General features: G+C 43.7%; 1 protein-coding gene across 5 annotated transcripts in view; it reads left to right on the top strand.

Moving 5' to 3' along the window:
- Positions 1–19,156, top strand: part of PPARG (peroxisome proliferator activated receptor gamma) — a 145,074-nt gene extending 125,918 nt beyond the window's left edge. For all 5 annotated transcript variants that reach the window (XM_033210711.1, XM_033210709.1, XM_033210710.1 and 2 more), the window contains 2 exons: positions 1,245–1,695; positions 18,698–19,156. In XM_033210711.1, coding sequence (XP_033066602.1) covers positions 1,245–1,695; positions 18,698–18,945 — 699 coding nt within the window. In that variant the 3' untranslated portion in view covers positions 18,946–19,156. The remainder of the gene's footprint in view (positions 1–1,244; positions 1,696–18,697) is intronic.
- The last annotated feature ends 7,296 nt before the right edge of the window (positions 19,157–26,452 follow it).

Raw genomic sequence — 26,452 nt, forward strand, 5'->3', positions numbered from 1 at the left:
TAAAATGTTGCCCCTTAGAGCAGCCTTGAGAATTTCTCAATGACTACAAACTTTGGTTAGTTCTGTACAAGGGAAGTGAGAGAGAGATAATGTCATGACCAAATGACTTAACTTTTGAAAGCAGCCTATTGCAAACTTGAATAACTGGGGCATGTATTTTATTGATTGTTTGACCTGTAAGGACAGATATTTTAAAATATAAATTCAAAACTGGTTTTTTGCAGCATTCGCCTATAGGCCTTCTATATCTGCTCTTTGTGAAATAGATGGCTTCCAGAGCATTAAAAAAAGAAATAGACATTTTCTTGGTTCAGTAGCTCTAATCTGCTTTCAGAGTGATTTTTTAATAGTTAAGCATATTTTATGTGCACATAGTTTCATTTGCGATCTGAGAGGATTTCATCTAAAACTGAAAAGTTATTACTTGTGAAGGAGAACAAAGGAAAAGGAAAAAAAATTAAGAAAAAAAAATTGTTTTAAGCCTGTAAAGTTGCTTTATGTTCAGGTGGGTATTTTCAACCCTGAGTTGCTGAAATGATTTTTTAGTGAAAGAAGGTTAAAAGTGTATTTCATTGAAAGCCAAGATAAACAGTAGATTTTGTATCATTTTAAAAATCAACAATTGGCTGGGCATGGTGGCTCACACCTGTAATCCCAGCACTTTGGGAGGCCAAGGCGGGCAGATCACTTGAGGCGAGGAGTTCAAGACCAGCCTAGCCAACATGGTGAAAACCTGTCTCTACTAAAAATACAAAAACCAACTGAGTGTGGCAGTGTGTGCCTGTAATCCCAGCTACCCAGGAGGATGAGGCATGAGAATTGCTTGAACCTTGGGAGGTGGAGGTTGCAGTGAACCCTGATTGTGCCACTGTAATTCAGGCTGGACAGCAGAGCAAGACTCTGTCTCAAAAACAAACAAAATAAATAAACAAATAAATATAAAAATCAACAGTGAAGACTCCCCAAACAAAAGAAATTGGGATTCTTAGCCAGTCATAGGTAAAGTGTTATAGTGTAAATTAAAGGGAAAGAAGACCAAAATTGGTGAAATATGTTTGGTCCCAGAAGATAATTAAGATGAATAAAATAACTTGAGAGTATTTTCTCATTATTAAGCATCTTCAGCTTTAAAGATTTTAGTTAGCAAAGCAAGTGTACATAAAGAGACAGTTTTCTGAACTGGGATGGCATTCACTAAGTTAGAAATCTCCAAGTCACCCATGTTTTCCCTGTTTTATTTGCAGCCATTCGTTATCTATGACATGAATTCCTTAATGATGGGAGAAGATAAAATCAAGTTCAAACACATCACCCCGCTGCAGGAGCAGAGCAAAGAGGTGGCCATCCGCATCTTTCAGGGCTGCCAGTTTCGCTCCGTGGAGGCTGTGCAGGAGATCACAGAGTATGCCAAAAGCATTCCTGGTTTCGTAAATCTTGACTTGAACGACCAAGTAACTCTCCTCAAATATGGAGTCCATGAGATCATTTACACAATGCTGGCCTCCTTGATGAATAAAGATGGGGTTCTCATATCCGAGGGCCAAGGCTTCATGACAAGGGAGTTTCTAAAGAGCCTGCGAAAGCCTTTTGGTGACTTTATGGAGCCCAAGTTTGAGTTTGCTGTGAAGTTCAATGCACTGGAATTAGATGACAGCGACTTGGCAATATTTATTGCTGTCATTATTCTCAGTGGAGGTAAGATTTGTCTTTTGATCCTCTATGAAAGAGGGTGGGATGATGGTGGGATGGCCAAAAGAATTTTGGATTTCCTTATTAGTCTGCGTTCTTTGTCACTTTAAGTGCCAATGGCATAATGCCATGAATCACCTCTACACATGCAAAACGCTGTACCAAGAAAGAGTATCATAAGTTTGCATATGAAAGTTATGAGTAACCCAGGATCTTCTCTTTCTTCCGTCAACAATATAGTTTTTCCAGTCAAATGCCCTCTTCTCCTTTTTCTTTTCTTTGTCTCTTTCTTTCCTTTCCAGAAAGGAAGATTAGAGGCCAATCTAATCTTTGGTTCCTATAAGTAATGGCATGTATGACTTTGCTTAGACAATGCTTACTTGACGTAGAGAAGGAACTACTAAGTGTTTCTGGTCAAATCATGCTCCTGCCCTACCAACAGTAAGATACTACTTTGAATTGCTTTCGTGATATCAGGAATTAAGGAATACCTACTGACCTCCACCTACTCTATTCTGTGGATTCCTCTGATGGCTTCCCTTCAGATACCTTTGTGAGGTAGTTGGTTGTGATTAAGAATGCAATCTGAACCGAACACACAACATAGAAATAAATTTAGTTATTTAGCAATTTGTTGTATTTTTGGCCCTGCAAGTACATGATCTGACTAACCAGTTCCAAAAGCCAGATTTTTTACTACGTGTGACTTTTTTCTTTTTTTTTCTTCCTTTTTTTTTTTTTTTTTTTTTTTTTTTTGTGAGACAGGGCCTCACTCTGTCACCCAGACTGGAGTGCAGTTGCATGATCATAGCTCACTGCAGCTTCTAACTGCAGTTAGTAAGCTATGATCATGCTACTTCATAAAAGTGATACATGGCCATTTTACAGTTGGGCTCAAGTGATTCTCCCACCTCAGCCCCCTGAGTAGCCAGGACTACAGGGGCACACCAACATGCCCTGCTAATTTTTAAAAATTTTTTGTAGAGATGAGGTCCCGTTATGTTGCCCAGGCTGGTTTCAGATTCCTGACCTCAAGTGATCTTCTCGCCTTGGTCCCCCAAAGCACTGGGATTATAGGCATAAGCCACCATGCCCAATCTAAACTTTACTTTCAGTAGCCTCTCATGAGTAGAAGAAAGTTTTACTTTCATCTCTCTGTATAAAAAATTTTTTTAAGTGGCAATTTTTCCTATTGAAGTGGACTTCAGGTGAGCTTTTTATATGTACTCTACAGTATATCCTCTGTGAAAAACCCATCAGGGGATAGTGGTAAACTGTGTACAACTGCACAATGTATTATAAAGAGCACGATCTTTTGTTGTCCAGTTGAAAGGAGAATGTTTCTGAAATCAGGCGCATAGTGCAGTAGTCATAAGAACAGCAAACATTTATTTAGTATTTGCTGTGTGCCAGGCAGTATTCTAAGCACTTCATGCATATTTATTCAATCCTTACAACAATTCAGGGAAGTAAGGACCATTTTACAAATGAGGAAACCAAAGCACTGAGAGGTTTTCTCATTTGCCTGAGGTCACGTGGCTAGCAAAAGATGGAGACAGGACTGTGAACCAGGCATGCTGGCTCAGACTCTACACTCTCTACCATTACATCATGCGGAATACCGGCCTTTAAATGCCTAGGGTGCAAATAGATCACAATACCCATAGTTTACCTTTGGAGCTGTAAGTCCAGGGTCCAGTTGTGATTCGCTTTAAAATAACTACTTGATATTATGGCTTTTTATTGTTGTTGTTTGTTTGTTTGTTTTTTGGTTTTTTTGTTTTTGAGCCAAAGTCTCGCTCTTGTTGCCCAGGCAGGAGTGCAATGGCACGATCTCGGCTCACTGCAACCTCCACCTCCTGGGTTTAAGGGATTCTCCTGTCTCAGCCTCCCGAGTAGCTGGGATTACAGGTACATGCCACCACACTCGGCTAATTTTTGTATTTTTAGTAGAGACGGGGATTTCATCATATTGGTCAGGCTAGTCTCGAACTCCTGACCTCTAGTGATCCGCCTGCCTCGGCCTCCCAAAGTGCTGGGATTGCAGGCATGAGCCACCATGCCTGGCCGATATTATGTTTAATAGAACAAAAATATACTACCTGGCATGGTTTAATATCTTGACCAAATCTACTTCCTAAATTAATCCCTGACTCTCTGGTATCTTTAATTCAGCAAAAAAGGATGAGATTCCAGTATATAAGAGGCTTGCCAGAAGAAAAATATTAAATTTTGAAAAACCATTTTGGAAAAACAGTTGATATTATTTCTCTTGTATTTTATTTTACTTCATTTTATTTTATTTTATTTTTTGAAATGGAGTCTCGTTCTGTCTTGCAGTGGCATGATCTCCACTCACTACAACCGGGTTTTCCTCCACCCAGGTTCAAGCGACTCTCCTGCCTCAGCCTCCCTAGTGGCTGGGATTACAGGAATGTACCACCACACCCAGCTAATTTTTGCATTTTTAGTAGAGACAGGGTTTCACCGTGTTGGCCAATCTGGTCTCAAGCTCCTGACCTCAGATGATCCACCTGCCTCGGTCTCCCAAAGTGCTGGCATTGCAGGCATGAGCCACTGCACCCAGATTATTTATCTACTATTTTAAGGCACATTTTATTTTTAATAAAATTTGGAAATATATTAATATTTAATTTATTTCAAATATTTTTCCTAAGCATACTATATATCCCATGTCTATTCTTTTCACTTAGTCAGTTTCCCATGTCATTCCATACTCTTCGTTAATACTTTTCGTTAACTTTTTTTTTTTTTTGAGATGGAGTCTCACTCTGTCGCCCAGGCTGGAGTACAGCGGCGCTATCTCTGCTCACTGCAAGCTCCGCCTCCCGTGTTCACACCATTCTCCTGCCTCAGTCTCCCAAGTAGCTGGGACTGCAGGCGCCTGCCACCACGCCCAGCTAAGTTTTTGTATTTTTCGTAGAGATGGGGTTTCACCATGTTAGCTAGGATGATCCTGATCTCCTGACCTCGTGATCCGCCCACTTCAGCCTCCCAAAGTGCTGGGATTACAGGCATGAGCCACCACGCCCAGCCGAATTTTCATTAACTTTTTAAATAAAAGTAATACACGGTCATTTTATAATTGAAAGAGTACAGAAAGGTGTAAGTGAAAAGTAAACGGCTTTGCCCTCAGGATAAAATAGAATTAACAAAGTCCTATTTTTCCTATCAAGAAGTTTACGTGCACACTCATGTATATAGATATATACATACATATATGTGTACGTTCATAGCAGTTGTATTCCTACCCACATACACGAAGGGAAGCATTTGAAATGAGCCATTCAAAGGTATTTAGTTTCTACTAGGCAAGGTCTACACAAGAAACAGTTATGAGAATTCTGGGCTTTATGAAGTGAGATCTGAGTCTCAGGCATAGAGAATGAGATCCACCTCCTTGATTGTGCTTCATTAGAGTAAAACAAAATTTCTCAATTAGTTTTTCCTCCTATTCCGGATTTTCCATTCAGCTAAGCAAAAGGCTTTCATCCACTGAACAAATTTCTGATCCTACCCAGTCTTAACAAGAGTGATTCTTTTCTCTGCAGTTTACTCTAAAGTCTATCAATTACTTTGGTGGTTTCAGAAAGAAGTGCTTTTGGTGGGGATCCAGTTGGCCTCATCCTGAGCTGGCTGTGGACTCACGGAAGAACTTCACTTCAGCAAAGGCACTTAGGGCCCCAGACTAAAAGAAAGATGAGCAAGATGTGCATCATCGAAGAGTGGGCGGGGGTAAGGAATTGGGGATTAATGGGGGTGTCCCTAGAGGACCCAAAGAGGAGATTTTTAGATGAAAGTAACTGATTTGACCCAACTCAGTATTTGCTGGGGAAACTGGAGTTGCTACCTAAGATTGCTGCCATTGAACTTCAGCCTTAAAAACTGCTGATACCATTTGATTGGTACTTAGATTTGCCGGGGCTTAGCATCTCCGCTGTTCACTCAGCTCTCAAACCAAGTTGCTGAGAAAGATGACCTAGTTCTTCTCGAGTCTTTCTTCCCTCTCTCCCCCCTGAGCTTGGGGGCAAGAATTAAACTAAATAAAAGGAACAGCAACCTATTCTAGAACCAAAGTTCAGGACTTTGTACCTTTTTAAGAGCATTTCATGTACATTCTCTCATTCAATCCTGACAGTGCTCCTAGGCTCTTAATTCTCATTTCGCAGAAAGAAAAGTGAGGGTCATAGACTTAAGCGATTTGTCTAAGATTCAACAACTAGTGCCACAATGGAACTAACATTGAAACCTGGGTGTCCTAACTGCCCCCACTGGCTCTGGCCAGTGGATTGTGGTCAATAAACTCACCCTTGTGTTGGTGGCTGCAACCTGCTCTCTCTTCACTGTATCCCTAAAGTAGGCCCATATCTAGAAGCCAGGAATAGCGCTTCCTTGGTCATCATGGTAAGCAATAACTTTCCTTGCACTCCCTAGTCTTACTGACAGGCTGGGCGGCGTCAAGAGTAATAAAACTGCCTCCAGCAAAGCCATGTTTGCAACTGGCGCCGCAACATCATGCCAGCCACCCTAGCAAACTCCCAAAACCTACCCAGCAGCCAAAGCCAAGCATAAAGCTCAGTGAAGCTGACAAGCCCCAGGACACTCTGGTGGATGTTTTGCCCCCTTGAGTGTTTGCTGTTTTGTGAAGAAAAAGTCGAGGAGAGTTCCAGCTGGAACTCTGCAACAGGCAAAAGCTCTTTTTGTTAATTCAAAACAGTTTGGAATCCATTTCAGTTCTTCCTAAACCTCCAAGATATGGGGGAGGAAATTCACTGGATTTTACAATATATTTTTCAAGGCAAATTGCCATCTCTGTCCTAACGACAGAGAAGCTGCTGATACCACTACAATGGCCGCAGATGGCAAGTCATCCAGCCTCCTCCTGTACCCTCCTGAGTCTGGCTTGGTGACGCAGACCACCTCGAGGGCAGCTCCTTCTTTTTCCAGCAGTTCTCGCACTGTTCCTTCTCTGTGAAGCCACTTTGGAGGGCTGTTCTTGGCATGATCATAGACTTTTCTGCTGTTGAGTGGGCAAGGAGAATAGGGTAGAAGCAGGGAAGTTGTTTCATTGCTCTGCATTTATAGATCAAAGAGGAGCAGATATTTTATGTTAATTGGATAACACCTAGTTATATCAGGTCAGTAACCTAGGCCCCTGGGACTCCCCCATGGGTCATACCAGATAGATACATTTTTGTAAAATTTGTTAGAATTCAAGTAGAATCAAAGCCTAGTGCTAGCCCAGAGTAAGTTATTCAATAAATGCTTGTTGAGTGAATAATCATCTGAAATGATAATAATACTACCTACCATTTGTTGAAAGCTTCAGTATGTGGGAGAATCTGTCCTGGCCACTTTATATACATCCATAATCTGTTTGTTTGCATTTCTTGGTAGGAAGACTGCATGGCTGCATACATGGACTTTTTTTGCCTCCTTTTTATAGATGGAGAAAATGGAAATTTATAGAGGTTAAGCAGTTTGCCAAAGGTCAAAGAGCTATTAATCAGTGAGGCCAAGTTTCAGACCCAGGCCTCTCAGACTTTGAAACTGGTGCACTTAACCATTAGACCCTACTGCCTTTTGTGTATTGAGATATGGAAGCATCTCAATTAATTGCTTCAGTCTTGGAGTTCTTTGGCAGTTATCAAAAACTTCCTATTTCCATATTGCCTCCAGATATTGTAATTAAGAATTTCCAAGGCCAGGCACAATGACTCATATCTGTAATCCCAACATTTTGGGAAACCGAATTGGGAGGATCCCTTGAGCCCAGAGGTTTGAGACCAGCCTGGGCAACATAAGGAGACTTCGTCTCTACAAAAAATACAAAAATTAGACAGGTGTGGTGGTCCATGCATGTGTAGTCCAAGCTACTCTGGAGGCCGAGGCAGAAGGATTGCTTAAGCCCAGGAATTTGAGGCTGCAGTGAGCTATGATTGTGCCTCTGCACTCCAGCCCGCAACAGAGTGAGACCCTGTCTCAAAAAAAAAAAGAAAGAAAAAGAATCTCCAGATTATAGTTCAGATATTACTTATTAATATCCAAAGTCCTCCTTAAGACACCATTTTAATCTGTCTAACAAAATTAACACCCTAGGTTTTGAAAATTACTTAAGGAAGGAATAGGGCCTGGTGATAGGGCTGAAGACTGGTGTTCTGGTTCTTAAATGTGTTCAGCCAGCAGATAGCTGGAAATGATGGTACTGTTTGCAGCATTCCCCACAAAAATGGACAGTAAACTTTAAATAACTGAGTAAACACATCTCTGCTTAATGAGATACCATCTTATACTAGGTTCTAATATAGATAAGTGGTTGCAGAAAAATGTATGAGAGGAATGTTAAATTGTTGAAATACCATCCAGTCCCTTCATTTCTTCCTGCCCTTCAGAAACACACAGAATAACCCTGACGCAGCTGTCACAGCAGAACACTCACTGCAGCTCACAGAACACCAGTGTTCCATCAGCACTGAGTTTGAGGAGCACTGGGTTTGGGTGTATTCATCTCTCTTCACTGTCCCATAGCTGCCCTTCAAAATCTTGAAACTGTTCCCAGCTCTAAAATGGAAAGTGTCGTCTTCTCTCTGGAACAAAAGGCTGGGTGCGCTTGCTTGAATAGGCCATTGCTTTCCTGGAGGAAACTCCAGCTTATGGAGTCTCTGCTTCTGCACAGCCCAGTCTGCATTACTAGTTAACTGGAGAGGAGACCAAACCCAAAATATTACAAAACATAGATATTAAAAATACTGTGAACAACAATCAGCCCACTTTCTCCCACCTCTCCTGTACCAGCTAAAGATTTAGCTCCCTCATCCGTAGAGTTTTTTTGGACAAGACGGGCTGGTGCCTACATGGTGAAAGTTATTTTTCTCTCTTTTCTTGTAATATTGCAAATAAACAAGGATATCTGCTTTCTCTTGAGCAGGACAACAGCCAAAGAGTGTTATTGCATAGTTCCTGTCCCCTATCTGGGCTACGATTGTGTCCGAGAGTAATAGCACTTATTTATTAACTGGAAAAGATTTTACGGGCACCCATGTTGTTTCTGCATAGCTTATGAGGCTCTTCTCTTAGGCCACTCCTCTCACCCTGCCCCCCCAGCTAGTTGGCAGAATGGCTTTGAATAATGACTCGCTTTGAGTTATCTAGAAATGTCCCATTAGTTCACCATTTTCATAACCCCATAGACTTGGTTTGACAAAGGTGAAGTTTATTTATGAGTTCTCAATTGGCACCGAATTTCTAAAAACCAGAGAGCTGAGGGCGGGGATAGAACGATGGGGAGGAGATGAAACATCCTAGAATCATCTGATACACTTTAAACATATACTACAGGCTTTTGTTGTTTGTAAAATATAGAAGCATCTTTATCTGTGACTGTTGAGAAATAAAACCCCTTCCCCAGCCCAGGCATGGTAGGCTGGGATCATCCCAATGAGCAAGCAAGCAATTGGATTTGCCCTCAGAGACTGACTATTGGATCGAATGCTGAGTCATTCCTGTCCCCACACCTGCAGTCCTGGAAGAGGCTCGGCCGGTCAGTCGGGGCTGCTTTCTGGGGTACTTTATCATTTTGGGCTCTCACAATATGTGTTTAAACTCTGAGTGACCCCAGGCAGCCTTCCAGACTGGCACAGTTCACCAAGACGTTCAGACAGATCATCTACAAGTGAGGAAGAATGAAAACCCAGCACTGGTTCAAGTCACTCCTAACAGATACAGGTAGTGAAGGCATCACTCAGTCCTAGAGAAATCTTTGGAGGGTTCACCAGCGTCACAAGTAGGGAGACCAGAAGAGGCAGGCTGGCACAGTGCAAAGCCTTGGAATCAGAGGAACAGGAGTTCCAAATCCCCACTCTCTTCCTAGATGTATGCTTGCGGCAATTATTTACCTCCCTGAGCCTTAATTTCCTTATCAGTACCCTGAGCAAACCAAATAACATGATGTGAAGCCTCTGGCACAATGCCCAGGACATGTTCAGCACACAGTAAATGCTCATTTTCCCTTTTGTCCTATATGATATAATTTGAAGCAGCGCCACTCAATCCTGCCAGTCACATTGCTTGAAATGCCACCAACAGTGATTTTTAAGATCCCTTATTACAATATAAATACCTCTAGGAGATATCAGCTAATCGCTTTATCAGCTATCACTTTAAGGGGATTAGGTGTGGATTGAGAACAAAACCCAGAAGGAAAGAGATCCTGGAGGAAGGGGAGGGCCTCGAAGTGGGGAGGATTCGGACGTCCTGTGGCCCCCAGAGGAGACAGAGAGTGGCAGGACTGCTGGATTCCCAGCCTTCAGGAATTCCCATGAACTTTTTGGGGACTTCATATGTTTAGACCGTATTTAGAGAGTGTGCCTGGGTTCCGAGATCACAGGTTTTTCTCAGAGACATTGGCAAGGAGGACAGTGGGGGAGCGGGGTGGAGAAAAGTCATACCTGGCAGGTTTTAACTTCACTTACTGCCCTTGGTGTGCTGTTGCCATTTCCAGAGGTTGAGGGAGTAAGGAAGGGTAGGAGTTCTTAGTCTTCCCTTCTCTCTTCCTTTCCCTCCCCTTATCCTACCCAGAGCATCGCAGGGTAGAGCCACCAGATGGATTCTGGGCATGGAGATGGCAGGTTAGTGGGAGACTTGGAAGGGATCGTTCTTCCTATTTCAGCACCACCCTTCTTCCTCTACCTCCCACCCCGCATTTCCAGCCCCAATCAGATTTCTTCTTGGACAGAGAAGAAGCAGAAATGTACATACATCACTAGGCTTAAGCGGGGACTGCAGACGGCTCCCCTGGTCCTGACAGAAAGGCGGGGAGCAAACCACGTGGCTGGATGTAAATTGAGTGACCTGGAATGACTAGAATGACAAGGGGCCCCTAACCCCAGGGTGCACAGAGGTAGGGACACAAGGGCTTCCCGGGGTGGGACAGAAATCTCAGGTTCCATTTTCACTCTGAGAGACCCGGAAATGACAGCCCATGCTCACTTTCCACTGGTGGTGCTGTCGAGTGGAGGGGCTTTGAACAGGGCACACAGGAAAGGGTGGCCCACCCTGTCACTAGATGGGCTTGTGCTCTGGTTTGTGGTTTGGGAGTTGCATATTGGAGGTGGGAGTAGAGTGTCTGAGATGAGGCAAGTTGAGATGTAATCGCTATTTAATGGGCAGATCAAAGAAAATATTGGCTGGTTTGATTTTATTATGGTTATCCCGCTCCACCATCCCGGCCCAGTCATATATATTATTGTTATCAGGCATAGATAGGGGAAGCAATTAAATGTGAAACTGTTATTTAAACCGGTGAGTGTCAGAATGTTAACCCACTTCAGAGTGAAGGCTCTCAGCAACATATGTGTTCACTGCAGAATGTGCTGGTTACAGATGATCTTTATCTGTTTGTCAAAGCATTTGCAAGATCTCTATTTTATGTCATCCCCTTTCCCTGAAAGCAGCAGTAAACTACATTGCTCTTCAAATCATCCATGGTTCAGACCTCTGATTAATGTAAGCTGGCCTTGCTAGCGTTCTTATAAATACCTAGCAAGGTGCAGGCCCAGGAATAGAAAGGGGAAAACATCCGGAAAGCAGCGGGGGGCAGGGGTGGAGGGGAGGGAAGGCTGAAGAGAAAGTAAAAAGGATGAAGAAAGCAATAATTGAGGAAGAAAGAATAGGAAAAATATAGAAAGGACCCAAGAAAATCAGAGAAATGAGAGGAAAAGAAAGATAGGAAGAAAATGAGGCAAGGATACAGAGCAGTAATGAAAATAGTGATAGCTAATTTACTGTGCAACAGACACTGTGCTAAGCACCTTCCCTATGTCCATCAGTCCTCTAAACAACACTATGAGTTAAATTACCGCTACAGCGCCAGTTGTTAAAGTGAGGAAACGGAGGTATAGAAAGGTGAGGGAACTTGCCCAAGGTTACCTAGCTTGCAGAGTTGTAATTCCAACTGCTTCTCACTCAGCTGGTAATGTGCACCCTTGGCCACACATTAGAATCACCCAGGAACTATTAAAAATCCTGAAGGTCATACCCCAGGCCAAGTGAGTCAGAATCTCTAGGGATGGCTTCCAGGCATTTGTTTGCTTTTTTAGTCTCCCCAGATAATTTTAATATGTAGCCAAAATTGATCATCCCTGCACCAGACCAAGCTCCAATTCAAATTTAAATATGAAGAGGACACATGTATAACTTTGCTAAATGATGTTTTCCTGTCAGTAGGATGGTGGGAAGGAATTGCTATAGGCCACGCCGTGGTACTTTGCTGAATTCCGTGTAGGCGCACTATGATTCTGATGGTTGGATCAGAAAAGTACCCCCCAAATTCCCAGCATCATTTCTTCAAGGAAGTAGTGAATTGGGGCTCCATGGGTTTTTTGTTTTGTTATTGTTCTTAAACCACCTTGCCTACATGCACGCGACCACAGGAATGAGAACTTGCCTGACACCCCAAACGTGTCTGCATCAGGCATTATTTTTCTTGAGCTTCTGAATTTCTTCTCTAACCAAGAACAACTCAAAAACCTTCAAATTTCCTGACTGTTGATATGCCATCCACTCCTACTTACACTTCTGACCCCAACCCCATGGAAACTGCCTTTATTGGAACAAACACAAGAATTATAATATGTTCTAAAATTCCTCTACCTATTTCATTCTCACCATACGCTTATGAAAGAAATGTCATTGTCTTGAAAACTAAGCCCAAACCCAGAAAGATTAGATGATTTGTCCACAGAAACTTAGTGGAAGAGAGACAGGACTCAAGTCTTCAGTTTCCCAATCCACTGCCTCCTAGAACATGCCTGTGAATTTAGGGAGCAGTGCAATAAAGGAAACTTGAGAGGAAGCGCAAAAGGAAGTTAAATTGCAAAGTACTGAGTTCCCTAAGTAGTCCTGCCTTCCCTCCAGTTTTCAGCCTGCACCTGAGCTAAGGTCTTTCATTGTCTGTGGAGCAATTTACAGCTGCCCTGCAATCAGATTTGTGTTCTGTTTTGTTATTTTTTAACGCCCTAGGGACAGTCAGTTTCACTTTAGTCTCTATCAGAGAGCCAATAGGGAAAGATGCGGAAAGCCGGGAGAGCAACTCCTAGAATAGAGATAAAACCCCCCACGTTAGTTTTTCTGCCTCTCCTTCAGAAGACTCTGCTGTGGTCATCTGGTTCCCTAATTGAGACGCCTCCTGAGAAACTCTGTGCTAGGGAAACACCCAGCCCAGGTGGGCAGATCTCAAGAGGACCAGAATGTTTGAATCTGCTTCAGATAAACCCTCCACTTCACAGAACCAGATCTGAATAAGATAGAAGCTTTGCCCATAATCAACAGTGCTCTATAATCAATTCCAGGACCATGTGGATGGAGACCGGAAAGGTTTCTTTCCCAATTCTTCACAGCCTGGGGAGTAGGGAACTAGTAATTGACTCCAGCCTCCTGGAGTGCTCAGTCCTGGAGTCTGGGTCACACAAACTTCCCAAAAGGGCCTTCTAGGCAGCCTACCCGAGCAGAGAGGACCCTTGGCCCTGGCCCTACACCAGACTCAACTGTAACCTCAGCAAGGTGCAGGGAGAGGATCTCAGGTGGGCCTCCTGGGAACAGTGCCTTTTCAGGCACTAGGTTGTTGGGAATGGAGAGAGAAGAGAAAGGCTCTGGCACAGTCTGGGTGTTTGGATGGATTTCTGTGGCACAACTGTGGCACCTGGCTTAGCTCAGTAAAGGACTGAATGTGCATGGAGCAGAAAGGGAAAGAGACTAGTGGGGAGTTGTGACCAGTTGGAGGGTGGAGGGTAGGGAACAACTCTGGCAGATGGATCTCTTTTGCCGTTGACTAGAGCTTGAAGACCAAAGGAAGCTTTTCTGTTGTTTAAGTAAGTCAGGTGTTTTAAGTTTAATGTTAATGTGCTTTTTCAATTAGATGTTTGAGTATATTTCCCCAACTGAATTATGTAGAGGGAATTACAAATGAGAATAAATCTTATAGTTTTTGAATTAGAATTTTTGAGATTATCTGTTTACTCTGATCTGTTTTGTTTAGACAAGAAAATTGAGCCTAGTGATCTTAATCAGTTTTCCCAAGGTCACAGAGCTGGTGAGTGAAAGCCTTAGATGTAAAATATACAACTTTTCTCTGCTGCCCTCCTGCCCTAAACCATCTTGCCTTAACGGAGGCTCAGTCAGGGGAACAATGGGACTGATCTGTAAATGATCTAACTTGTCATTGCAGAAAATATACTTACTCCATGGCCACAAAATTTCAGCAATTCAGCCAAGCTTCATCCATCACATCATAAAGAATAACTTGCCAAAGAGGGGTTTGAAAATCCAAACCAGATCCCTCTCCACTCCTAGAGAGGCCAGTTCCATGACACTGCATCGGAGCCAAGTGTTTCCAGCAAGCCCTGATCAGTTGCATGTTAGGGCTTGGTTGTTTGATAAACGGGACCTAGTAGATTAACATCATCTCCTCAGCCCAAGGGCTGACCCCAGTGGTGCTGCTCAAGAGGAAGGAGGAGGCTAGGAGCAGTGGCTCCCGCTTGTCATCCCAGCACTTTGGGGGGCCAAGGAGGACAAATCTTTTGAGCCTAGCATGCAAGAGCAGCCTGGGCAATGTAGAGATTCTATCTCTACCAAAAAAAAAAAAAAGAGAGAGAGAGAAGGAGCAGGTGGAGGAAGGAGGAGCGGCAGAAAGGTTTCAGGAGCCAGTGTCTAGTAAGCAGAGGCCTACCCCAGGCCGAGTGGTCCCAGCCCAGGAGGGCCTCTCTCAGCACCTGTCTTTAGACACACGTCTGCCTCTGGCCTTTGAGATGCACACATTTATCAAGCCAGAGGATCCATAGTCATTAAACCAAGGTGCCAGTCTGGGGCCCAGCTTTCAGTGAAGCGTCAGTGGCTTTTTCATTCCCAGATAGCAACTGTGAGGAAGGCCCCATGCTCCCAGGGGCCCAATTCTCCAGGCCAGGACCAGATCATTTGTTCCTTCTCAGAATCTGAGATGTTTTGCTGATGGTTCCAGGATTGAATGCTGAAATCTAAAAAAGAAAATTATACTTATTCTGGTCAATGGGATATGTTGGAGACCTGAGAGGGAAAAAAATCAAACTAAAGACCAGTTTCCTTCTTTAATGGAAAAAAAAATATGAAAGTTAACTTAGAAGAATATTTAGAGTTCTGAAAATCCCACTCTGAGACCACTCTGCCATCTCACATTGTTCTCTTGAGCCTCATCTCAATGGATAAAGGTTACTAGAGTTTATTAGACACAGGAAAACATAGTTTACAGGAGGCTTCTTCATTGTATAGGGATTCTGCCTTCAGACCTGTTCACCAGCCGAGAGAATTGTGCTTTTCAATCCAGGGCTCTTGGCCAGAACAGCCTTCTCACTCATTAACTCAGTCGACCAAATGCTTCCTGTGTTTCCACTGGTAGTTCAGAAATGATCAGAACACAGTCTGTGCCCTCTATTACCTCATGGTCTAATGGGGGAGAAACAAGAAAGTCAAAACTTACAATACAAGATAATAAGGAATAAGAGCAGAACCTTTGGAACCAGACAGACTTAGATCCAAATATCAGCTCTGCATTTACTAGCAAGTGGCCTATCTTGGTAAGATGCAACTTTTTTCTCTAAGTCTTAATTTCTCCCTCTGTAAAGTATGACCTTGTGGGGTTATTGTGAAGATTAAATGGCATATTGTATATAAGGCCCTTGGCACGATCTTTGGAAAATAATAACCATTCAGTGAATGTAATCTACTAGTATAGCTGTGATTGAGGCATTTATAAGGTGCTATGGGGCCCAGAGAAAGGAGATGAGAAGAACAGGAGAGAGGAAGGGATACTGTTGAGGAAGGATTTCAGGATAGAATCCCACCACAGTCTGTATTTTGAAGAAATGGTTGAAGTCAATAAGAAGAGTGAAGGGAAGGTGAGAACATTTCAGGCAGGAGGAATAAAATCTGAGTAAGTGCAGAGTCCTGACAGAACATAGGCTGTTTGAAGAACTTGGTATGGAAATAGATTAATATGGCTTAACATGGAGCAAAATGAAACAGAACTGAGGCTAGAGGATGACCAGGACCAGGTCATGAAGGATATTAAAGGTGGGTAAAACTCATACCATGAAGGAGAGAAGAGTTACAATTTTTAAAAGAAAATAAATAGCCTTCAAGAGCTCAAATTTGAAAGCAATACGAGATAGATGATCAAGTGAATATCCTGTCTTCTTGGTGAGCCTTACTGAGAAAACCTTATAATCTAACCAAGGCAACAAACTGGAAATTAGAAAATAAAACTTAGAGATTAGAAAACAAACACTGAAACCCCAACTTTTTACTTGGAAATTTTAAAACATACTTCTATATAACTCTTAGGTTAAAAATGAAATCAAAATTGTAAGACAAGCTGTTTAGAAAAGAACTATGAGAATACCATCGATCAAAGCCCATGGGATGAAACCAAAGTGGCACTAAGAAGAAAATGTGGGGGCTTCAATGCATTTATTAGAAAACAAGGAATACCAAACCAAATGAATTAAGCATTCAACTCAAAACAACTAGAAAAAAAGAAGAAAGTAAACCTAAAGAAAAAGGAATTCAATAAGTTAAAAACAAAACACAAAATTTTTAAAAACAGACTTGATTAATAAACCAAAAGTTATGTTTTTCTAAAAAAGCAAAAACTAGATAAACCTTTGACAAATCAGTTTTTTAAATGAGAGAATGCACAAATAAAGAGCTCTAAGAGCTGGGCACAGTGGCTCATGCCTATATTCCCAGCACTTTGGGAGGCTGAGGCAGGAGGATTGGTTGAGGCCAGGAGTTCAAGACCAGTCTGGGCTATGTAGCAAGACCCCACCTCTACAAAAAATTTAGAAATTAGTTGGGTGTGGTGGCTCATGCCTATAGTCCCAGCTACTTGGGAGGCTAAAGCAGGAGGATCACCTGAACCCAGGAGTTGGAGGCTGCAGCGAGCCATGATCATGCCACTGCACTGGGCAACAGAATAAGACTCTGTCTCAAAAAAAAGAAAAGAAAAAGCATTAAGTTAAGATTAAGTTAAGGGGCATGAATAAATACATTTCATATTCTAAAACAATATCATCTACAACTTTATTCCAATATAAATTACTAAAACTTTACCATATAAGTAGTAGAAAGCCTGAATAGATAAAAACTATGGAAGAAAAATTAAAGATAATGATAGATTTATCACTAAGCGCAGATGGTTCTGCAAACAAATTCTAAGAAACCATCAGGGAACAGATCATTACTATGTCGACACAGAAGGCAAACTTCTCAACTCAGTGTATAAGGCTAGTTAACATTGTTACTAAAACAGGCAAAGAATGGCCCCCAAAATAATTCTAAACCAGTATCACCTACAAGTACAAAAACCCTATAATAAAATATTAGCAAGTGAGTACAAGGGTATAAGGAACTCTGTTAATGTAATTCACTGTGCTAGGTTAAGATAAAACCATAACTCTTCAAGATATCATAGCTCTTTAGATACAGAAATGTAAAAGCATTTGATAAAAATTCAACAACATTCCTGACTAAAACAAATTAAAATTTTAAAACCCCTGGATAAGCCAGGAGTAAAACATGTCCCCCATAATCTATAGCAAACATCATAGTTGCTGATAAACCATTAGAAGCATTTTCTTCGAAGTTAGGAATAAAACAAGAATTGCTGCTATTACTTAATCCCATATTGGAGGTTTTAGCCAACACTATGGCAAGAAGAGGAAATGAGAAAGGTTAATGATGCAAAAGAAGAAATAAATAAAGCTACCATTGCTGATACAATTATCTATCCAAAAAAAGTAGAAATCCATGATTAAAAGCTATTTGAACTGACAAAAGTTCAGAAAATTGGAATCGTTTCAATATACTAAAATCAATTAGTTTTCTACACATCAGCGGGGATATATTAGATGTAATGAAAATGAAGGGCCCATTCACAATAGAAGCTATAAAGTATTTGAGAATAAATCTAACAAGATCTACATAAAGAAAAAAGTAAAATATTTAAAAGGTATTTAAGTTCACCATTTGCAAACTGAACTAAAGAAAAAATCTAAAGAATGAGTGAAAATTGCTTGCAATCTTACCACTCAAAAGAAACCTCTGTTAAAATGTATCAGTATTTTAAAACTGTGTTTTGTCGTTTGGAAATACGCCGTATTCAGCAAACATAGCATAAGCAAATTAAGCAAAAAGACAAGCCTTTTTTTAAAAGCGTATTTGTGGAAAGAGCATATTTGAAGCTATGATAAGAAACTGAGTAGAAGCTATAAAACATGGATTCATCAGGAAGGAGCAGAAGTTGAAAAGGAGATTTCTGGCTGGGCGTGGTAGCTCATGCCTGTAATCCCAGCACTTTGGGAGGCCAAGGCAGGTGGATCACTTGAGGTCAGGAGTTTGAGACAAGCGTGGCCAACATGGTGAAACCCTATCTCTACTAAAAATACAAAAATTAGAAAGGCGTGGTGGTGAGCGCCTATCATCCCAGCTACTCAGGAGGCTGAGGCAGGAGAATAGCTTGATCCCGGGAGGCATGGGTTGTAGTGAGCTGAGGTCGTGCCACTGCACTCCAGCCTGGATGACAGAGCAAGACTCCATCTCAAAAAAAAAAAAAAAAGAAAGAAAAAGAAAAGGAGATTTCTGAGTAGAAACATGTTAGCAGAGGAAACTTCATTTGGGGAATGGGATTGTTTTGATGCCGTGCTCCATCAGCTGACCACACAGATTCCATCCTGGCCAGAAAAGGCCCCTGCAAAGACCTCTGATTATTTTGGTTCTGATTACATTCTCAGTTCTCACCCATTATCTGCTTACCCTTGCTCCCCACCTATTTAAGATACAAAGCAAAACAAACCAAAAACACGGATGAGTTGCTTGGTAGAGCTGCTTAGGCCTCCGAGGTGGGGCCCAGAGGATTTTTTGACTGAACTCCGTGTTGTGTTTTCCATTTGTGCTTCCTCAGACCGCCCAGGTTTGCTGAATGTGAAGCCCATTGAAGACATTCAAGACAACCTGCTACAAGCCCTGGAGCTCCAGCTGAAGCTGAACCACCCTGAGTCCTCGCAGCTGTTTGCCAAGCTGCTCCAGAAAATGACAGACCTCAGACAGATTGTCACGGAACACGTGCAGCTATTGCAGGTGATCAAGAAGACGGAGACAGACATGAGTCTTCACCCGCTCCTGCAGGAGATCTACAAGGACTTGTACTAGCAGAGAGTCCTGAGCCACTGCCAACATTTCCCTTCTTCTAGTTGCACTATTCTGAGGGAAAATCTGACACCTAAGAAATTTACTGTGAAAAAGCATTTTAAAAAGAAACGGTTTTAGAATATGATCTATTTTATGCATATTGTTTATAAAGACACATTTACAATTTACTTTTAATATTAAAAATTACCATATTATGAAATTGCTGATAGTATTTCATTTACTGAGTCTTGTGTGTTTCCCACCCTAGCCCCTGGGCTTTCTTTTTTCCCCCTTTTCCTTCTCCCCTCGCTCCCTCCCTCCCTCCTTTCCTCCTTCCCTCCCTCTCACCCTTCCTCCCTTCCTTCCCTCCTTTCCTTCTTTCTTTATTTTTCTTTTCTTTCTTAGACATTTTAAAATATGTGAGTGGAACTGCTGATACACTTTCGTTCTCAGTAAATTAATTTTTTACTCAATTTACAACTTTTCGGAACTCTACATCTGCTTTAACAATCAGAACTAAGAAGGGAAGGGGAACTTCAGAATCAGACGGCTCAGAGCATGTGTTTTGTAACCTGGATATGCTGATATGCAGTATATCCCTGGGCTTACCCAGAATTCAGTCTTCTTCCACAATCCTAACCGAGATTTTCACTCACCACCAGCAGCCTATTCGTATACTACCTGCTAATCAATGCCACTGTGCACCCACAGAGCCAGTGGCCAGCAACTGAGCACTGCTAGAAACTCTGGGGAACACAGAACTGTTTTAAAATTTGGTATCTGGGCCAGGCATGGTGTCTCATGTCTTTAATCCCCACACTTTAGGAGGCCAAGGTGGATGGATCAATTGAGCTGGTCTCCTGTTCGAGACCCCATCTCTACAACAGTTTTAAATATTAGCCATGTGTGGTGGCACACACCTGTAGTCCCAGCTACTCACAAGCTGGGGCAGGAGGATTGCTTGAGCCGGGAGTTGAGGCTGCAGTGAGCTGTGATGATGCCACTGTATTCCAGCCTGGGCCACAGAGTGAGACCCTGTCTCTAAAAAAGATAAAAAAGATTTGACACCTGCCACAAAGAATTTACCTATTATAAACTGAAGAGAAAAGATTCATCTTTTTTTCTACAGATTCAAATGCACAGATTAAATCACATGCCAGGTGAATGGTAAGAGTTTGTAGGAAGTAAGATACATGAAGATTGGAATCCTAGAGACTGAATCTGTGGATTTGCTGAAGAGGGCCTCAGGGAAGTGTTGGACTGGAATAGGTAGAGAGGAGGAGAGAAGACATTCCAGAGAAGCAAAATAACAGGAACACAATGAAAGAAAAAAAAAAAAAAACTGAGGGAGAAGAGCTACTTCCTGTTTTCTTCTGCAGGGTAGTTTTGCTGTGGTTATTCCTGTCCTCCTTCCTGTCCTCCTCCTTGGGACCACTCTGTCCAGAGATCTCTTACTTTTCTGAACTCAGAGGCTAACTATCCGCATCATTAATGGAATGCTTGTCTCCCAAGCAAATAGATTCTAAGTTTCCTGAAGGCAGGACAGTCTGCTCATTCTTGGCACAATGAATAGATTCGTTGATTCAATCCGCTGAATTCATTTGCATTGGCTACTCATGAACTCATCATACTATGTCTTTGAAGAATGCCTTACTGGGTGTCCAAGAGAGAGAATACAGTCATGCGTTCTTAGTTTCTGTTTCTGACTGGGCCAATAAAGCCTCTTCCCTATACCTCTTTTCCACTTATCACTAGGGACAGAAATTAAAAACCATGGCTTCAGGCTACTAAAAGCCTAAACCAAACCAAACAGCAACAACAAAATAAGGCAAGTTGGACAAGCTTATGGGTGTAAACAAACTGTCTGGAGGCCTCTGTTGTGCGGGACGTGTATTTCCACTGACCTAAATTTCCCTGCCACTTCCTTAATTTATCTTGTCTTACGGTATTTACACTCATGAGACCTAACTGCAGACCTGAGGCTTTCAGGCCAAAATATCAAGAAAGACCTGTTCATCTTTTGCTTAAAAATTACTGTATCTCCAAAGAATCAAGTTATAGAAGTGAGGACTGACCCCAGCCCTAAAAATGTAGGGTTCCTAACCCTTCAGGAGAGAGCCCTTCTGAGCTCAAACCTTTAGAATGACAGATAGACAAAGACTGAAGCCGTTGTCTAAGTAACATCAAAACATTTGGAAGGAAAGTGACAAATTCAGTCAGTCATATGGCTCTTTTTTTTCTTCCTTGATGCCAAACATCAGGATATTTTGAAACACCCACATGACTGGCTAGAGTCTTCTGTGTAGAAAGCTGATGGTCAGGGATCTCTTGAAAGAGAGAATGTACAGGCAGTAGACAAGATAGAGTCCACCTCTGAGGCGCTCCCTTATTTACAAGCTTTCTTGAACAAAAAGTCTTTCAGCCCCGCTGCCCGGTCTCAGTTCCCACCAGCGCTCCGCAGCCCATCCAAGCCTTTCCACATTATCGGAGCTGTTGCTGCCAATGGAAGGAGGAGGAGAAATGCTCTCAGCTCTCTGGCACTGATGGTTAGCATTAAATGGCTTTTAAATCCTGGCAGCTTTCAAATTCCCATCTCTGACTTTTTCCCTGTGGCTTGGATGATCATTTGCTAAATATTTGACAACACTTTATATTCAGCCTCCAAAGCTCCTGGTCCTTTCTCCCTCTCTTTCTCCCCCAGGATGAATCATAAGTTAACGAATGTGTCATCAGTTATTCGTAGTACTTTCTCTGGACACAAACACACGTAGGGATTTATGTTAATAAAAATAGGAAGAAAAGTAACTTTGGTCAAGAGTCAAGAAAGGGTTTCCAGGCTCCCACAAGAGCCCTCCCCCAGCACCTCCCTGGAACGGATTCCCTTTTCCTTCCTCCCGCTGTGTGTGGAGCCCAGGAACAAAGAGGTGACACACAGAAGAAGCGAAGCTGCACACCCTGTTTCTCCAGCCACCGTAAGAAACTAGGCTGGCCTGAGTTTCTGGCTCCTTTTTTACAATGTGGGTGCAGAGCAAGGAGCCTGGGAAGCCCGGGGTCGGAAGAGGTGGCAACACTAGCTGATGTCACATAGCAAATTTCCAGAGGGGCAGCTCCGCTACCTCCACTGACGGGCAAAGAGGGAAGGGAACAGAGGCGTCTGTGGCGGGCTTTCTTGGTGGCGTCTGGACTCTGATGACGTTTTCTTGGCTCCCTCAAGGCTAAAAAGCAGGTATTTTCATGGACTGGTCCTCCTTGCTTGACACGGCCTGCTGACCTCGTGGTGCTGATGGAAGGAGCTGGGTGGGAGAGGGGCTGGATGTTGGCTTCTGGATACCCATTCCCTTGGAAATACCTAGTGAAGGTTGGGGGGCACGGGGCTCCTAATTCTACATCCTGAGAAATAATCAAAGCTCATTTCCACCATGCCCATCCCCATTGCTTTTTGGTCCCCCTTTTCCTACCCATTCGCTCCAGGAGTTTGGGTTATGAGACAGGAGGACCAAGATGCCTGATGGTCACTAGGTGGCCCCCTCCCTACCTTCTGCTCCCCCCCTACATCCTGGTTGTTGGCCCCAGCCCCTGGCTGTCTCGGCATCATGAATGCTGCTGTTACTTGCACATCTCCACCCTCACCGTGCCATTGTACCTGGTAGACCCTGCATTTAACACCGACTGAAAAGAAATAGCAGGATCTTAAGAGTTCATGGCCGGGCGCGGTGGCTCAAGCCTGTAATCCCAGCACTTTGGGAGGCCGAGACGGGCGGATCACTAGGTCAGGAGATCGAGACCATCCTGGCTAACACAGTGAAACCCCGTCTCTACTAAAAAATACAAAAAAACCTAGCTGGGCGAGGTGGCGGGCTCCTATAGTCCCAGCTACTCGGGAGGCTGAGGCAGGAGAATGGCCTAAACCCAGGAGGCGGAGCTTGCAGTGAGCTGAGATCCGTCCACTGCACTCTAGCCTGGGCGACAGAGCGAGACTCCTTCTCAAAAAAAAAAAAAAAAAAAAGAGTTCAAAAGATCATGCAATGTCCCATAGCCTCACTGCATTCATTAAACACATAGTCCATACTCCAGTCACGTCTAGTTATGACGGTGACCCCAACTAGGCCGTGCTCTCAAGGGGTGCACAGTCTGTGGATGAGTAATCACAGCTCAGCAGACGCAACAAGTGCCTAGAAAGGTGAAAGGATTTGCAGAGTGTGTGCATAGGCCCAAGAGTGTGAAATTCTCCAAGTGTTCAGAAAACGGCAGGGGAGGAGCATGGCTGCCACAGCTCCTGGGCTAAAATGTGGATGTGACCAGTCAGCAGCAGATTGTGGGAGCCTTGTCCTCCTGGATGAGGAGCTCTCTCAGGCTGTGTTGGTAGCACCTGGGATCCGGGGGATGCTGCCAGGCAGAAGAGAGGCATGGGCAAATTTGTAATTTGGAAAGTCAGCACCCCAAAAGTCAACACTCCCCAAATTAGAAATTCCCTCTACAATGCTCCTGATGGTTGCCCAACCCACAGACAACTACTGAAGAGACAAGAAGCTCTCTCCCCTCTAAGCCCCTGGGTGATTTCCACCCCGCAGGCCTGGCTCTACCCCTGGGCTCACACTTACCACATGCTTGTTCCTGCGCCCTGGGGGCTCCAACTCACCTCCTTCCCTTCCATCTGCTCGCAATCTCTTGCCTCAATCCTAGACAGCTTAAGGACACTGACCCTATCCCCTGTTGATATCCATTCCCTGCGGTTGCTCATATTGCCCCAACCTACAAAGGTCCTCTGCTTCGAGGAGCTTCGTTTCACCTTCTTAATCTAATTCATGGCGATATCATGGTCATTTTTATCCATATATGTCAAAGCCTGCCTGTCCCATATCTCATGTCCAGAAAAGGCCTGCATTGGTCATAGACCTCAAGAAAATTAGAGGCTGGGCATGGTGGCTCACGCCTGTAATCCCAGCACTTTGGGAGGCTGAGGCGGGCGGATCACCTGAGTTCAGGAGTTCAAGACCAGCCTAGCTAATATGGTGAAACCCCGTCTCGACTGAAAATACAAAAATTAGCTGGGCATGTGGTGGGTGCCTGTAGTCACAGCTACTCAGGAGGCTGAGGCAGAAGAATCGCTTGAACCCAGGAGACAGAGGTTGCAGTGAGCCGAGATCGCACCACCGCTCTCTATCCTGGGCAAAAGAGAGAGACTCTGTCTCCAAAAATAAAAATAAAAAAACAAAAACACATATTAAAAACAAAAGAGAGATTATTATATAAGACACTTAGCACTGTGTGTAGCACACAGTATGTGTTCAAGAAATAGCAACTATTATTGGAGACAGCACCCTGGGGTGGACTGCAGAGTTAACGCTGATTTGGGTTAAAAGTCTAACTTCACAGCTTATGGTTCTAGGGCCATATGGCTTTGGTCAATCTCTTAATCTTTCTAGGCCTTAATTGCCCTCGTATGTAAAATGAGATAATATCCACCTTAGAGGGCTGTTATGAGGACTAAATGTAATAATGGTTGTAAAACACTTCACTCAGGTTCCCGGTACATCCAAACGAGTCCGTAGTGTTGGCCGCGGGTGACATTATTGCTGCTGTCATTAAAGTGCCCCTCATTTAAGGAGGCGTTCTGGGCCCACGGGACAGGCTCTTCCTGTGCAGGTGCTCTGGGCCTCACCTGAAGAGCCTGGAAACTCAAAGCCGGGATTGAATTTGGCATTTGGCAGTAGAGTAAAAATACATTCTCTCAAAAGATTTTGCCTCCAATCTATAAGGATTAGGAGAAAACAAAGTATTTGAAAGACAGCTGCTGTGTTCTGATTTAGAACACATGCTCAGGATGAGGCTACAAAAACATTTTCTCCCCAAGTTGTGGGACTTTTCTCTAGTGACTTACACTCCTAATTTTAGACTAATATTACATAGTTGGAATTTCCAGAGGGGTTATAAAGAATAAGAAAATTGCTAATTTGAGTCTGTAGGGAGTGGGTTGGGATATTTTCATCCCCTCTGGAGTTGTGTAAGTATGTTCCAGGCCAAAAGTTCCCAGGAGAGTGTCATTCCTGGGGTCTGTTTAGTGCCACGGACTTGACTCAAGGAGGATCCAAGTGGCTTCCTGCAAGAGTTGGAAAATTGTGATCCCCTGGCCGTTTTTCCACAATACCAGAAGCTGGAAAGTGTAGGTTAGAGCCCCCATTGTCCGTTTGAGACTTAGCTCTGCCATTTTCTAGATATGTGGCCTTGGGTAGGTCACTTTCCTCTCTGGGGACATCATACCTGGCCTGTAGAACTATCTCAGCAAATTACATCTAATTCCTTCATGATGAATAAAGGAATGGGCCTCAGGTTCCCTAGCTGTAAAATGGGAATAGCAGCACCTACCCTGCATGTTTTACAGAGTAAATGAAAAAAAGCAGGGCAAGCCTGATCACCACTCTTCACAGATAAGAAAGGCACACAGAGGTGAAGGAGCTAGGCCAAAAAAAATGAAGAGGCAGGGCTGAGGCTGGACCTCAGGCTTCCCAAAGCCCACCCTGCTGCGGCTCTTTCTTGGTATGCTGTGCTGTCTCCAGAAGAACCAAAGACTGTGTTGCCTGGTTGGCAGAGCAAAAGCGTTAGGGCAGGAAAGACTTAAGTGTGACTTTAGTTCTGCCACATACTATCTGTGCAACCTCAGGCAAGTTGCTTCTTGTCTCCGGGCCTCAGCTCCTTCCTCTAGTTAGTGAAGTCCCCAATTCCTTTCTGATGGAGTTGTTGTGAGAATAAGAGGTCATAAATGGATGAAGCACTTAGAGTCCCATAAACTATTAAAATCTTCAAAACACAGGTACCTCCAACCTCACAGGATTTGCTAGGAGCTCATCCTGGCCAGGGGACATTGGTAATCACCATCCTCCACCAGAGAAGAAATCATGAGACTCTGCCCGTGAGGACCTGGCCAGTGTTGGCCTGGGTCTGATAGGGGTTTGCAGTGGACCTCGGGAAGTCACTTTCTCTGAACCTCAGTTTCCCCATCTCCACAGTCAGGGAGCTGGTTTGCCCTTCTAGCTCTGATATCCTAAGACCTTGAGGGCCTCTAGGGGAGGCTGGTAGGAAGAAAGAGCCCTCTCTGGCTGACCATCAGAGGCCTGTGTTCTCTGCTGCCTGAGCTTGCATTCACCCCTCCTAGCGACCTAGGCCAGGACCAGGCAACAGCCAGCACTTATTAAAGGCCTGGGGCTGGTCCAGCCACCTCCAAGGGGAGGGGAGGGACACCGGATGGCTGGCTGGTTCCCACCCAAAGCCAAGCTGCTCAGAGAGGAGCGTTGTGCTGAGTCAGCGGGTTGGCGGCTCCTGGCCTGGGGTCCCTCGCCGCCTGCGCCTGCCAGATGGGCTGGAGCCAGGAAGGCCTCCGAGGAGCCGGCGTGTTATCGATGATGCTGCTGTTGCTGCCACAGCAGTGGGAAACATGCCCTGGAAAAGCCTCTCCCCAGCCAGGCCTCCCAGGGCTGCAGGGTGGGGGACGGTTGCTGGGGAAGGAGGAGTTTTAGGAGTTGCCTCCTAC

This window comes from Trachypithecus francoisi, unplaced genomic scaffold (assembly GCF_009764315.1).
Source record: "Trachypithecus francoisi isolate TF-2019V2 unplaced genomic scaffold, Tfra_2.0 Lachesis_group0, whole genome shotgun sequence".
NCBI lineage: Eukaryota > Metazoa > Chordata > Mammalia > Primates > Cercopithecidae > Trachypithecus > Trachypithecus francoisi.